A 14,354-nucleotide genomic window follows, 5' to 3' on the forward strand; every position below is an offset into this window, starting at 1 on the left:
CTGAAATGTTTTAATACTGATTAAAGCTGAGCTGGAATCTGAAGCTTGCCTTCCTTGGCCTATTGACCTCCACCCAAAGCAAAGCTAGCCACACAGCAATCAATTCCGCTGTGTAAACTGCTAAATCATCACTCATTCTTTTTCCAACTTTAATGTTTAATTTTGGAATGACATAAGCAACACCCATTCTTTTATCAGTTAGTTTATATGCATCTGTATATATAGTTAAATCCTCACTATACCTCTCCATTAAAGTGGGACTTATTTTTAGTTCATTAAACCCCATTTCATTTACTTTAACCTGAATGACCCAACCAAAACTTCTGACTTGAACATTTCCACGCTCTTGGCATTGCTTCAGTACCGACTCGACTGACTCACATGAGACAGTCCACTGATAGCAATCAGCAGTTTCTTCTTGTCAGTCTGCGGACTGGCTGAAAGTTGTAGATTGCGTCCAAGAGGAGCTGAAGGGGAGTTGAATGCGAGACATGGGTAAACTCCCCCTGCAACCCTGATTTGCATTTGTATAGCTCACAGCATTTTCATTTACATGTTAAAGCCTCCCCTAGAATTAGGAGGAGGGGGGGTCATGGGGGAACCACGCCAAGCAAGGCCCACGTCAATTTCTGACAATTCACGGCAGTTTTCGGTGTTGCCTGCAAATTACCGCAAACAGCCGTTAACCTGAACTTCCGCGACAATCTACAGTGCCGCATAGTGACGAAAATCACACTTTTCATGCAGTGCATACAAATTTAAGATTAAAATTTACCCTCTTCCAGTTTCTAGAAATGACTTCACTCTGTTTCTGATAATTCACTGCAGTCAATTTATCTTGCTAAAAACTAAAATTGTGCCTCTGAGCCACAGCTTCCTTCAAACAATGTTATACACTAAAGGATGATGCATGATCTATGATTTAGAAATGTACTGGCTAAAATGCTGTTTTGTCACAAACAGATAAAAGACAATCTCACATCACTGGAGCTACAACTGTGAAGGAGGGAGATACTCTGAATCTGACTTGCAGTACTGACAGTTTCCCTCAGCCACTTATTGTGTGGACCAAGCATTCACCAAGTGGAATTCACCTCCATAATGACACTGGATCGGCAACACTTGTCGTTTCAAATGTGACAGCTGAGGATTCTGGACAATATTTCTGCACAGCAACTCATCTGGGCAGCATGGTGTCTGTTTCCGCTGACGTAAAAGTGACTTGTGAGTAAACTTGAATATGGAGTTCGAAATCATGCCAAATCATAATTTATCTTACAGGGGTTGGACAATGAAACTGAAACACCTGGTTTTAGACCGCAATGATTTATTAGTATGGTGTAGGGCCTCCTTTTGCGGCCAATACAGCGTCAATTCATCTTGGGAATCTTGGTCAGAGGGATTTTAAGCCATTCTTCTTGCAGGATAGTGGCCAGGTCACGACGTGATGCTGGTGGAGGAAAATGTTTCCTGACTCGCTCCTCCAAGACACCCCAAAGTGGCTCAATAATATTTAGATCTGGTGACTATGCAGGCCATGGGAGATGTTCAACTTCACTTTCATGTTCATCAAACCAATCTTTCACCAGTCTTGCTGTGTGTATTGGTGCATTGTCATCCTGATACACAGCACCTCCTTCAGGATACAATGTTTGAACCATTGGATGCACATGGTCCTCCAGAATGGTTCGGTAGTCCTTGGCAGTGACGCGCCCATCTAGCACAAGTATGGGGCCAAGGGAATGCCATGATATGGCAGCCCAAACCATCACTGATCCACCCCCATGCTTCACTCTGGGCATGCAACAGTCTAGGTGGTATGCTTCTTTGGGGCTTCTCCACACCGCAACTCTCCCGGATGTGGGGAAAACTGTAAAGGTGGACTCATCAGAGAACAATACATGTTTCACATTGTCCACAGCCCAAGATTTGCGCTCCTTGCACCATTGAAACCGACGTTTGACATTGGCACGAGTGACCAAAGGTTTGGCTATAGCAGCCCGGCCGTGTATATTGACTCTGTGGAGATCCCGACAGACAGTTTTGGTGGAAACAGGAGAGCTGAGGTGCACATTTAATTCTGCCGTGATTTGAGGAGCCGTGGTTCTATGTTTTTTGGATACAATCCGGGTTAGCACCCGAACATCCCTTTCAGGCAGCTTCCTCTTGCGTCCACAGTAAATCCTGTTGGATGTGGTCCGTCCTTCTTGGTGGTATGCTGACATTACCCTGGATACCGTGGCTCTTGATACATCACAAAGACTTGCTGTCTTGGTCACAGATGCGCCAGCAAGACGTGCACCAACAATTTGTCCTCTTTTAAACTCTGGTATGTCACCCATAATGTTGTGTGCATTGCAATATTTTGAGCAAAACTGTGCTCTTACCCTGCTAATTGGACCTTCACACTCTGCTCTTATTTGTTCAATGTGCAATTAATGAAGATTGGCCACAAGGCTGGTCCAATTTAGCTATGAAACCTCCCACACTAAAATGAGAGGTGTTTCAGTTTCATTGGCCAACCCCTGTACATTCATGATTCATGTGCTTTTAAGCAGTGGTGGGCACAGTTCGATATTACGAAAATAGATAATTGTGTAGCTAACTTTTTGTTAATCGCATTATCATTCAAGTTTAAAATTGTTTGCGGACCTATTGTCATCAATTTTATTGGGTTTTGAACATTTTAAATAACGGTGCCGTTTTCATCGTACCATTCTTTTTGTTATGCTTAGTTCAGGTCCCATTGCCGGCTGCTATGACTCATAAACAAAGACGCCGGCATCAACATTTTTTTCTATAAAAAGTGTGCTACTAGTGATCCTAACCCGTTAATTAGTTGTGCAACTGAGCTTTCCGGGTTTGGTACCAGTACTACTTGAGGTGGAAGGAGACTGGAGTCAGAGTTGGGTTTTAGGTCACTGCATGTTTTAGCAGGATCCTTTGTTCTTTCAAACACTCTCTCCAAATCACAGGGCGGATACCCTATGGCAGTGTGGTGCCGCTAGGGGGTGCACGAGGTGAAAAATGGAACGGGGTCTGACAGTGTTTTTTTCCCCACACCATAAAGACGTGCAAATAAACATTTCCTTTGTAAATATTTAAATCAAAAACCGTAAATGTAATAAAATTGTTTTTATTGATACGACAATTTATTTAAAAAAAATCTTCTTCTACGCCTCATTTTAAGACGAAATATAGAGGAAGTTATTGAGACATCTAAGGTTAGCGATGCAGGAGGAGAGGATCCAAGAGAGTGTGGAATGCGATTTTTCGACTACGCTTACGCACAGAGCAGCAATACTTTTCACTGTGATTCAGACAGACGCAGTTCATTCAAAGAGGCAGTTTTAGGGCATATTCAGACAGGAACAGGGAAACCGCCAACCGGCGGTGGGCCTGCGGGGAGCTAAGGTGTGTTGCCATGGGCGTGTCTACCTGCTGAAAGTCTCAGGTTGTTGAGGTGTGGCTGACCTGAGCGTCTCTTTCTTTCTCTCGCTTCACGCTGAGCCGATGCACCTGAAAATTCTTAGGATTCTGTTGTGGATGTTGTGTCTAATTTTAAATCAAATTATGTTCTAATTTTATTTCCATAACCTTTGTTATGATATTTGTGTTGTTGTAACTGCAAAGCTCCTCCAGTGCGTCAACCCGGTTGGGACATTGAAGGGGGTGTGCGGCTAAAAACATTTGGGCATTCCTCTAGGGACATTTAACCAGCATTTGTAAAATAGGAAAACATGTTTCTTAGCAATTGTTACGTCCCGCTACCTCTCACTCTGGGTCGTTTTATCTGTCTTCTCATTGAGAGAAAATAGGGGTCGTAATAAACATGGTACTGTGAATAAGAGGAAACGGTGAACAAAAAAAAAAAAAAAAAAAACGGGCACCTGACGCGGAACACACAGTGTGGTGGGGGCTTACCTTAGATTTCTGATCAGAGTCCCCCAACCAACTGATCCTGAGGAAGGGCGAGCCCTAGCGATCCCTCGTCCATCAGACGCTCCGTTCAATAGTTTATTTTCTTTTTTTCTCTTTGATCCTTAATATGCAGGTAGTTTTCTTCTTTTCCTTAAAATACACCACTCGTGGTTCTTCAGTGGTTATAGGGCTCGGGATCCGCGTTGCATTGTGGGACGTGGCGGCCATATTGACAGCAACGCAACGTTAAAATACCTCTGACATAACGTTGTTGAACGAAGAGACGTAGAAGTAGAGTTGAGAAAGAATAGATATAAAAAAATATGTTAAAATCCCCAAAAGGATCTGAAATTTACCGGGACACATTAAATAGAGAAATCGGGGACCGGTATGTTGACAAAATCAGCATTATTATGGAGCGCCGACGACCACTTGTTGCCACTGTTTTGCATATCGGACGTCTTCGGCTACCTTGTTTGCGATGTGAGCGCCTATACTTTATAAAAGTTCCAAAGCTACAAATCCTTGGAGTCTCATGTGCAGTTCATGAATGGATGGGTTCAGGAGCTGTAGATCATAAAGCCAGCAAACAGTGGGAACACAGTAATCCGTACAAAGGTAAGCTGCGCTCAGATGGGCTCTGACACCTGCTAACCGTTAGCGCTAACAACCACTCACGCATGTAATGTACTTTTAACGAGCTGCTATGTGTTTCAAACGTTTAGTTAGTAACGTTAACTGCCAGCCCTCCCTAAACCCTCCGGGTTTCTCACGTATTTGAGCCTTTTCCCGCTGCCGTTTTATTATTTATGTGCATGTATGTGGTGTCGCGGCTGAAGGAAAGAAACTGTAGGCTATTAAATAAAACCGTACATCTTTAACTTACCAGAATGAAAATGCAGGGAACACACTCTCATTGACATCGGGATACTGTGGAAAGTTATGATCGGTAGTCTTAAAGCCGCGATCCAAGCGAGCCGACAACTCTTTGTTATCGCAGACACTTGTTCTCCGTGGTTGCGCCTCCAGGCAGGAAAGCGGTGGAAAGTTAACCCATTTTCTATGTTTTTCCCATGGCGATCATGTGTTGCGCTGTTACAGCCCACAACACAGCAACGGTTTACCATGGTTGAAATGAAGTTACGGTAAAATTAATCAAATTAAAACACGGCTGAGAGAGGGAGTACAGTACGCGGTAGTCATAGGCAGTAGTCTGAGTAGCGGGGGCGGAGCCGCGGAGGCTTTCAATATGGCGGCCACACAAAGTAATACGTCATGACGACCAAGCCCTATTCCTAGCTGGCGTTTAACTCTCCCGGTGCTTTTCCTTGTTAGCGTCCAGCCGGTTTCCCAAACAAATCGAACAAAACGAAACAAACTTAATTCCGGCCAAAACATCCGACGCTCCCCTCTGGGTAGATCCTTCCCGAGGTGAAGGTACTCTTCTTTTTCCCAGAGCCTTCCCGCACCGTCCTTTTAATTAATCGTATTTTTTCAAAAGTCCTCTGCTGCTGCAGCCTCCTTCACTGCCTCGCTCGTCACAAGAACCACAATCACCCACAGGTGTGACAGCAGCCCAGCTAAATGATTGGCAATGTCCCGCCCACTCCACCAGTGTATGGAGGACCAAGTCTTCCATATCTAAAAATAAATACAGAAATAAATAAATGCTCAATAAATAAATAAGCATACAATTAATTGCCACCAAATTAATAAATGTAGGTAGAAATTAAATTATACAGTGAGACATAAATGTATATATCTCTTTTAATTAGCTTATTCTTTTATTTGCCTTTGTAATAATTACCTTATTTATTTATTGTGCGTTATAATCTTCATGCACCATGCACCATGCATGTCCAGGAAAATTCTCTCCATAGGTCAGAACTTGACGTGTGGATCACAGATTTACAAATATTTAACCAAACATCATCAGTTATTGTTATTTTAGCTTATTTCCCCATTTAACCTTAAGATCTGTTGTATTACATTTTTTTCTGTGTTTGTAGACATGAGTAAAGTTTGGATATTGTTTTTTTTTTTTTTTTGGAGGTCTTCCATTGCTGGATTCTAATAAGATCTTAAATATACCTGTCTCACCCTCCTCCAAAAATGTTATATTTTTATTGTAATGGTATCTTAGCTGAAGGTATCTAAAGAAATCACATTTTTCTAGGTTATAGTTATCTTAAAGTTGTTTAAAACTCTTTAATTCACTATTGCTTGTAATATTACAGTAACTTTTTTGTGACTACTGTGTAAATCCCCTGTCGTTTTAAGTAATGACTCAAATTCGGCATAACCTTCCATTAAAAGCTCTTGTTCTGCTTGGGAGAAAAACTGTGGGCGTTCTTTGGCCATGCTGAACAGCCAATAGCAGCGCTGCGGATCAATGTTTCTACTATCAACACATTTCCCCTTTTAAACTATCTCAGATAACTCAAGCTAGCCATACTAATCATAAACAACAGGTGTGTTCGAAGAACCCAATTAGCCGGATCATGGTTAGCCGGATGAAATCATCTTGGATGTGTCATTTGATCTCGGATGTTTTAAGCGACGTATGGAGAACGGGCCCCAGACATCCATTTAGGAATATTATCGTGAGAAGGCAGGAAGTGGAACATGTGACTGATTCTAAAAACCCTGGAACAGTAATAGAAAAGAGACTGAACTTTCAGCTAAATGGTGGCTGTAAATATAGGAAGGCAGTATCTCTTTCTTTTAAGGAAGTTAAAGAGTTTTAATGGTAATGGTCAAACCTTAAAATTGATGTATAGGGCACTTATTAAAAGTGACCTGTCTTTAAACATGGTCTACTCAAATTCAGCTTTTTCTAGTCGAAGACAAAAGCAAAATGAATCGGGTTGTTAAACAAGACAGTAACACATTCTTCAGCAAATGCCTCCTCTTGATTTACATAAACAGCCTTTGAGGAATGAAGATATTCATATCTACAAAAACCCATCCCATCTTTTGCAATCCTCCTTTCAGCTGCTGCCATCTGGCAAGAGATTAAGAGCACCATTAACAAAGACAGTCAAGTATAAAAACCCCTTGTCCCTTTGCTGTTACCATTTTGAATAAGGCATTCTTTACGTAGTCACTGCTCAGATCATTGTGGAGTTTCACATAATTAATTTATTAATTTATTAATTCTTATGATGTTTTTATAGCACGGTTTTGAGTGTGTTAGATGTTGTTTTTCAGTAATGCATTTCTTTTACCTATGCTTCTTAAACTGTGTTTTTATGTATGAATCGTTGCCAGATGTCAAAGATAAATTTTAGACCCAGGAAACATGTTGGACAATGAAGTTATCTTGTCTATGTTTCTATTTGGTTTTCTGAGTCAGTATTTAGACCAAATATCAATATTTGAAGTGTAAAATTTTCTTATTTCTTCTGAAATTTTAAGCACTTCTTTTAATGCCTGAAATATTATTTTAAATTGCTGTTTTATATCACTGGGCTAATTTCAAAGATCTGCCACACAAACTTCAGAAAATCACAGATCTCTTTCATAATACAGTTATGAGATATTTAACACTATTGATTGCTCTGTGTTTACAGTGTTTTTAAAGATCCTGAAAAGCTCTAAATGTGTGCTTCATACGGGAGTCATGACCTGTGTGTGCATCACTGAAGGGTTTCCTATACCCACCATTAAATGGCCGTTGCTGAAGGATCATACTGAGTACTCTGTCACTAACATGGCGTCAGATGGCATCGTCAACAGCACCTTAACTATTAGAAACCATGGCAACATCAGTGTTGAATGCACCAGCAGCAATGAAAATGGTGAAGTAAGGAAAAACCTCATAGTCCATCAAGATCTGTCAGAAGGAGGTACAGTTACAAGATGTGTTACTTTAAATATTTAACTAGATTCAAATATTCACCCAATGTCTGTTGATTAGTCTGAAAGACTATCTCACATTAAATTAAGTTTACCACATTTCATCCGTATTTCTGTCATTTTACAGTTAATCATGTGAAAGATTGTGGGTCTGGTTATGGAGCTCTTCCCTGGGTCATTGCTGGGGTTTCCCTCTGTGTAACTGTTTTCTGCATGATCTGCATGTGGCACCTTTGGTAAGTTACATTGTGTTTATTTCATGCTTTATTGGTCCAGTTATGTAGGATGCACATTTGCAACAATTTTTTTTTTCATCAAAGGAACACAAGAAAAAAGATGAAACCCACTAAAGTTGATCAAACGTACATGTCTCTGGAAAAAGCTGATACATCACCAGAGTATGATGTCATTGTCCAACGACCACACTGACACGTCTCCAGGGATCGCTGTCACTGGGATCTTACAAGCTGAAAACTAGATTTTTGTCAAGTTTATAAAAGAAAAAGAACATTTATGTGTTCTGGAAAAGGAAAAAAAAAGCTTTGTTTAAAATTGTTTATGAGAAAGAAATAGTAACTGGCTCTTGATAAGAATACGTTTTGTCACAAGATATGCCCCAGATGCAACGAGTATGATGAATTATTGTGTCGGTTTGTCGAATAATTTGTAGTTTATTTGCTTCTTCCCCCTCTTAGGTAAGGTTATGAAAGTTAAATATATTGTTTATTGAGTATTTTTTTATGTTGAGTATGAAGTTGTTAGTTTTCATGTCTAGAACTTTGGCCAGCATAAGTATTTGTTTAAATTAAAAAAAGATTTTAGATAATTTAAATGAAAAATAAATTATTATGGTGAAACCTGGAATTTTTCAAAACTAAATTATTTTATGCTGTTCAAGATGTACAGAGAAAGACTGAAATGTTCAGTCATTTTATACAATACATGCTTATATTCCACCACATGGTGGTGTAGTTGTTAGCATTGTTTCTTTGCAGCTTACAGTTCAAAGGTTCAAATCCAGGACTGAGCCTTTCTGTGCAAAGTGTTGATGTTCACTGTGTGTAGGTGAGTGTATTGGTTCTATCCAGGCTCTCCAAATTTCTTCTTCAACCATTCCAACAATCGAGGCAGGAAGTCATCACTCAGTGTTAAAAATAAGAATGCATGTTTTGAGTTTGCTAAAGGCATGTGGGCGACTCCCCAAATGTATGGAGGAAGATTCACTGGTCAGATAAGACTAAAATTTAACTTTTTTGCCACCAAGGAAAACACTATGTCTGCCACAAATCCAACACATCCCAATATTTAAAAAGATATGTTGCATGTTAGGAGAATTTGTAATGATGATGCTTATCCTTTCCATACTTTGTTACATGAACTAAAAACTTGTTTAGATATATCAGGTATTGGTACACATTAACCAATCTAGTTTAATTTCTGTCTGTATTGTAAACAATGTTGAATACTTCTCTACCGCCATCTGCTGGGATTCAGTTAAAGGTATACTATGCAACCGGGGTTGATTTTCCAGCGAGGCTCCCCCCAGAGGGCGAGAGTAAAAGTGCACTGTCGTAAAGATGCTCAGCTGTTCTGGTTTCTCCGTCAAGCCAGGCGCGGTTGTTTTGAGCTTAGCAGACAGGCGAACGCAACAAAAAGTAGAAAAAAAACGGCAGTACAAACAATGACTAACACAGTGAAAGTATGAACATGCACACAGAGAGAGAGAAACCATTCCAATGTTACTTACAATCGCATCAGCAGAAACGCGAGGCCCGCGTCGGCCTTGCAGCCTTCTTTTTCTTTTAGCTCTCGCCATTCGGAAAAAGCTTGCTCGATGTTCACCCGTGTATGACTCTTCTCTCTGTCCAGAGCCCTTTTCCTCTTTCTCGCCTGCTCTGACATGGGCTTTCGCTGTTTTCTCGCTGGTTCCGCCATGATAACTGCACAAATATCGCCACTGCGCTAGCAACGAGCATGCCTTTCACTGGGGGCGTGTAGCAGTTCTTGCCGTAAAGCAAGACCGACTCTCGTGATGCACCAGACTTCTGAGCCTGTGGGTGCGAGCCGAGGGCTCCTGCAATTGCAAGTATGGTATTTCCCCTACAGACCACCAGGGCAGCCGAGAAAACCTTTGTTTGACCTGAAATGACTCATTTAATCATCCAAAACGGTATGTAACACATTAATTAATTGAAAAATGTTGCATAGTATGCCTTTAAAATCAGATTCAAAATTAGCTTCATTGCCAGGTATGTGTTTAATAACACAGTAATCTGTAGACCAACTCATCAGCGTCATAGAAGAGGACTGTTGTTGTCAGCAAACTTCAGGACTTTGTAATATTTCTTAAAATGGTGACAATCAACTGCTTGTTGTGCTATGAAGGCTCTCTGTGAGGAAGGAGTTGCTATTAAAGACAGAGGCACATAAATCAGCTGCAACAGGGATATTGTTTTGGACAAATATGGTCAGTTCTTTCGAAAAAGTTCCCTCAGGTTCTTTGAACTTTTAATTCTTCAAAATCAAAACAGTAAGATACTGAAAATTAGAGAATCTTTAATATAAAACTGGAATTGGTCGATCGGTGCGCTGTGCAGAGATAAGCAGTATGTTGTTATTCAAAACTAGTGAAAATAAATGGTTTTCACTTTGAATCTTTTCATGTGTTTTACAGTTTATTTGTGCATAGGTTGATCTTCAGATGATTGCATATTTGGATATTATCAGGCATGTAGGATGTCAAACACAGCAAGTGTTTTTTGCTGTTTATTGACCTAAGGAAGCACATTGACACAACCTTGTAAAAATGAGGAACTAAAATGTCAGTAAATGACATCATTAGCTGAAACCAATTCAAAAACTTGTTTAACTAAGGGGTTTTATATTTGTTATTAAATTATATGCATCCTTATTGTCACAGTAAAAATTATGACTCCAATCAGTCTCATAAAAGAAGCACTATTGTCCAGAGGACTTTCTGATATATAAACTTTCCGAAAGCTTGATGTTGAAAGAAAAGGAAGAACTTGGAAAGACAAAACCCTTCAGACTTCACAGAATCAACACAAGAGGAAATTAATAAAAACCACATGTTTTCTTAAGATAAGAGCTACAGTTTCTATTAAAATGATTTACCAAACATCATGCTGGGGGTAACTAAAAATTTTATTCAGGAGTTTAAAACAGAATTTTGAAAATAAATGTTATTACTCAAAGAACAACAGTTACCTGATGTGATAATTTGTCACACACACATCAGATTAAGAGTAACCCTTTGAAAAATACAACCTTTGTGCCACTTTTTATTATTCCCCAATTTCTGTATGAAACGTTTTTCTTTTTATTGGCCTGAAACAATATTCTAATTTTAAATGCTGTGTTTTATTAACTGGAGGTGGAAAAGTTGTAACACAAATCAAAACAGTCTGTGTTAATATATAAATGTGAAACAGCAAATTACTGCATTTGTCTTGGTAATCGCTACAGAACCACTGAAACTTTCTTTTATCTTGTGAGCAATTGTAGAACAAAATGATAAATGAAAATGACATTTCTGTACTCATAATTGAACAAGATTTTTCAATGTGCAACACTCATAACTGCACTATTTATAGGTCACTGTTTTGCAATTCCTGTTTCCTCATTCTGTAGTTTGACTATTAGACACTCAGGTCTTCTGGCTCCAGCCTGCTCTGCATACCTAGAACACAAACCAAACATGGAGAAGCAGCATTTAGTTCCTATGCTCCACTTATCTGGAACAAACTTCCAGAAAACTGTAAAAGTGTGGAAAGCCTGAGTTCCTTTAAATCGAGATTAAAAATACATTTGTTTAAAATTGCCTTTGAATGTTGTAGTTAAACTGTTTTACTGTTTTTAATGTTCTTTTTTGTTTCTACATTCTATCCCTACTTGCTTTTGTTCCTATATTTTAATCATGTAAAGCACTTTGCATTGTCTCTGTACTGAATTGTGCTATATAAATAAATTTGCCTTGCCTTGCCTATTATATCCTCTCAATCCGACTGCATTTATGGCTTCTTGGAACTAAATATAATTATATACCATGGTGACTGGGGAGGAGAGCTCGCTCTCCCGGGCAGCGACAGGAAAATCATGCCGCAGGCAGCAGTTTGGCATCAATCAGCTAATTTTATTTTTTAGTTATTAAGACACCTTCCTTAAATTTGACAGCATTTAGGGATGAAGTAAACTTACAGGTCATGACAGCATTGTGGTCGCCTCCTTCCGTGTTGGTACAGAAGTTTTTTTTTGTTTTTTTAAATCCGTCTGTTTGAAAACCATGACTTGAATTCTCCCACAGGTAAGTAAAGTCCCCAGAAATTAACTTCAGCCACTCTTCTGTGATTCTCTTGTCCTTCGGGAGTGAGTGGAAACTTCATACATTTTTGAGCACCCTCAGACATTTCAGCTCCTCTTTTTAGTAACCACTGTGCTGTTACTGGAGAATATTTTCTGATTTGACAGTTTTTGAGCAAAGCAACAAAGATGACCTCCCCTGAGCAGGTCCTTTGGTATTCACTTTTGACATTCACATGTCAGAAACCTCAGAAAAATTTAATTAAATTTTCATGGCACTGCTGTGGAAGGAATACGAAAACTTGCTCTTTAGAATGAATATATGAAACAAATAGAAGTAGGTGGTCAAGGACCTATTTCCTAAGTTTGATAAAAATGGCTTTACAATGTGTTAGCAGGTGAAAATAGTTTTATATTGAAATATACTGCATTTTTTAGATAACTTTTCCTTTCATTGAAGGACCAAAAAAAAAATAAATAATAATAATAAAAAAATCGGAAAACCTTTAAAGCATAAAATTAAATAAGACAAGTGAAATGATTTATTGAAAGACTTAATTGGGCCTCCAGTGGTACTTGTGCAAGTCCTGGGTTAAAATCTCAGATGGTGTCCATGGAGTTTGAATGCTCGCCCCATCTATGTATGCATGGGTTTTTCTGTAATTACTCCAACCCTAGGTAGTCATATCTGTCTTGTGCAACAAAATGGATCTATATGAATACAAAAAAGGCTTGCAGTATAACTTACTGTCCATTTTCTGGCACACGGTGGTCATCATCTGGCCCATCTTTTCATAAACACTGGCCATTGCAACATCTTAGTTAATGATTGTGAAAAGGGGAACAACCTTACAGAAACCATCCATCCATCCATTTTCCAAACCACTTAATCCTTCATGGGGTCACGGGGTTGCTGGTGCCTATCTCCAGCGTTCACAGGGCGAGAGGTGGGGTACACCCTGACAGGTCCCTTACAGAAACCAAAACATGTAAATCTATTTCTCCCCACTGAGCCAAAACCTTAGCAGCAGGATTGGGAAAGCTTTGCTTCTTTTCAAAAACACACACACACACACACACACACACACACACACACACACACACACACACACACACACACACACACACACACACACCGTTTTTGTGATGATCAAAGTGGGGATGAACCTGGTATTCAACCAGACATGGTCTCCATGCGTTTTATGGTGTTTATTAGAGGAAAACAGATGGGTGAACAGAATCCAACAGAACGTAAGGCAGACATCCAGACATCAAACTGACAGCAAACAGAACTGGGCAGAAACAGACAGGACAGGTTAATAATAGACAGGCTCAAGGTGCTGATGGTTCTTACCGAATGGGACCAGACTGAGGCAACGAATGAATGGATGACAAGAGACAAAGCAACGGGGAGCAGAGAACTAGAGCAGGTTTAAATAGGCCGACAGACAGGTGAGCGGAGGGAAACTAATCAAAGACAGGTGTGAGTGATTAAGGGAGCAGACAGGACACTAGATAATAAACCTAAGACCTAAGATAAAACCGAACAATAACACAATAAAGAGGCTAAACTAAAATCCAAAAATGGAAATAAACCCAGAGGCAGGAAAAAGCTACTTAACAAAAATAATAAACCAAAACAGAACGTGACAGTTTTATACTATGTGTATTTTTCTGCTACTGTTAATGATGATCTTGTCAGGGTGCTGTCTGTTTGCTTTGGCTCTGGGGTTTTTTCCCCACAGGTGGGGTTGGTTTATGTGGGGGCGTGCCCCACACCTGCGGCTCATCAGAAGCAGATTCCGTTGGCTTCTTAAGCAGTGCAGAGACAGACGGAAGATGCCAGAGCCTTAAACCAGTCGTGGTATGACGTGGCCTCTGACCAGCCTTGGATTTTTGCTTGCCATGAGTTTTTGTTCTCCCTGACTCTGGACTAATTTTGATCTCCTGTTCTTGTCACAGTTTGGTGTGCATGGATGCACTCACCTGTCCTGGAGTTCTGAAGAGGATTGGTTCCAGTGGAATTTCAAAGCTCAGATGTTGCTCTGGCATTCCCCCTCAAACTTTCTTGGATGTACCAAGTCGGGTTGAGGTTCCCCCTCCCGGATTCCACTGGCATCCTCTGCTTCCTACACTCTGGTCAATCGGTCTATCACTCCTGCCTGTGGGGGTTGCCTCGGATCTCTCGCCAGCTCCATCAGCCGCCCTCCAGTCACCACCCACTTATTAGAGCAGACACTAGTTCCCTCGGTGCT

At 40.1% G+C, this 14,354-nt stretch overlaps 1 protein-coding gene across 1 annotated transcript in view; it reads left to right on the forward strand.

The window, feature by feature from the left end:
• The window catches only part of LOC105917771 (sialic acid-binding Ig-like lectin 14), a 25,461-nt gene extending 17,183 nt beyond the window's left edge, over positions 1 to 8,278 (forward strand). Inside the window, exons 6-9 of the mRNA XM_036127807.1 lie at positions 964 to 1,224; positions 7,494 to 7,769; positions 7,907 to 8,015; positions 8,100 to 8,278. Of these exons, the coding sequence (XP_035983700.1) occupies positions 964 to 1,224; positions 7,494 to 7,769; positions 7,907 to 8,015; positions 8,100 to 8,208 (755 nt within the window). The 3' untranslated portion in view covers positions 8,209 to 8,278. The remainder of the gene's footprint in view (positions 1 to 963; positions 1,225 to 7,493; positions 7,770 to 7,906; positions 8,016 to 8,099) is intronic.
• Positions 8,279 to 14,354: the final 6,076 nt, after the last annotated feature.

Source organism: Fundulus heteroclitus, chromosome 3 (genome assembly GCF_011125445.2).
Source record: "Fundulus heteroclitus isolate FHET01 chromosome 3, MU-UCD_Fhet_4.1, whole genome shotgun sequence".
Lineage (NCBI taxonomy): Eukaryota > Metazoa > Chordata > Actinopteri > Cyprinodontiformes > Fundulidae > Fundulus > Fundulus heteroclitus.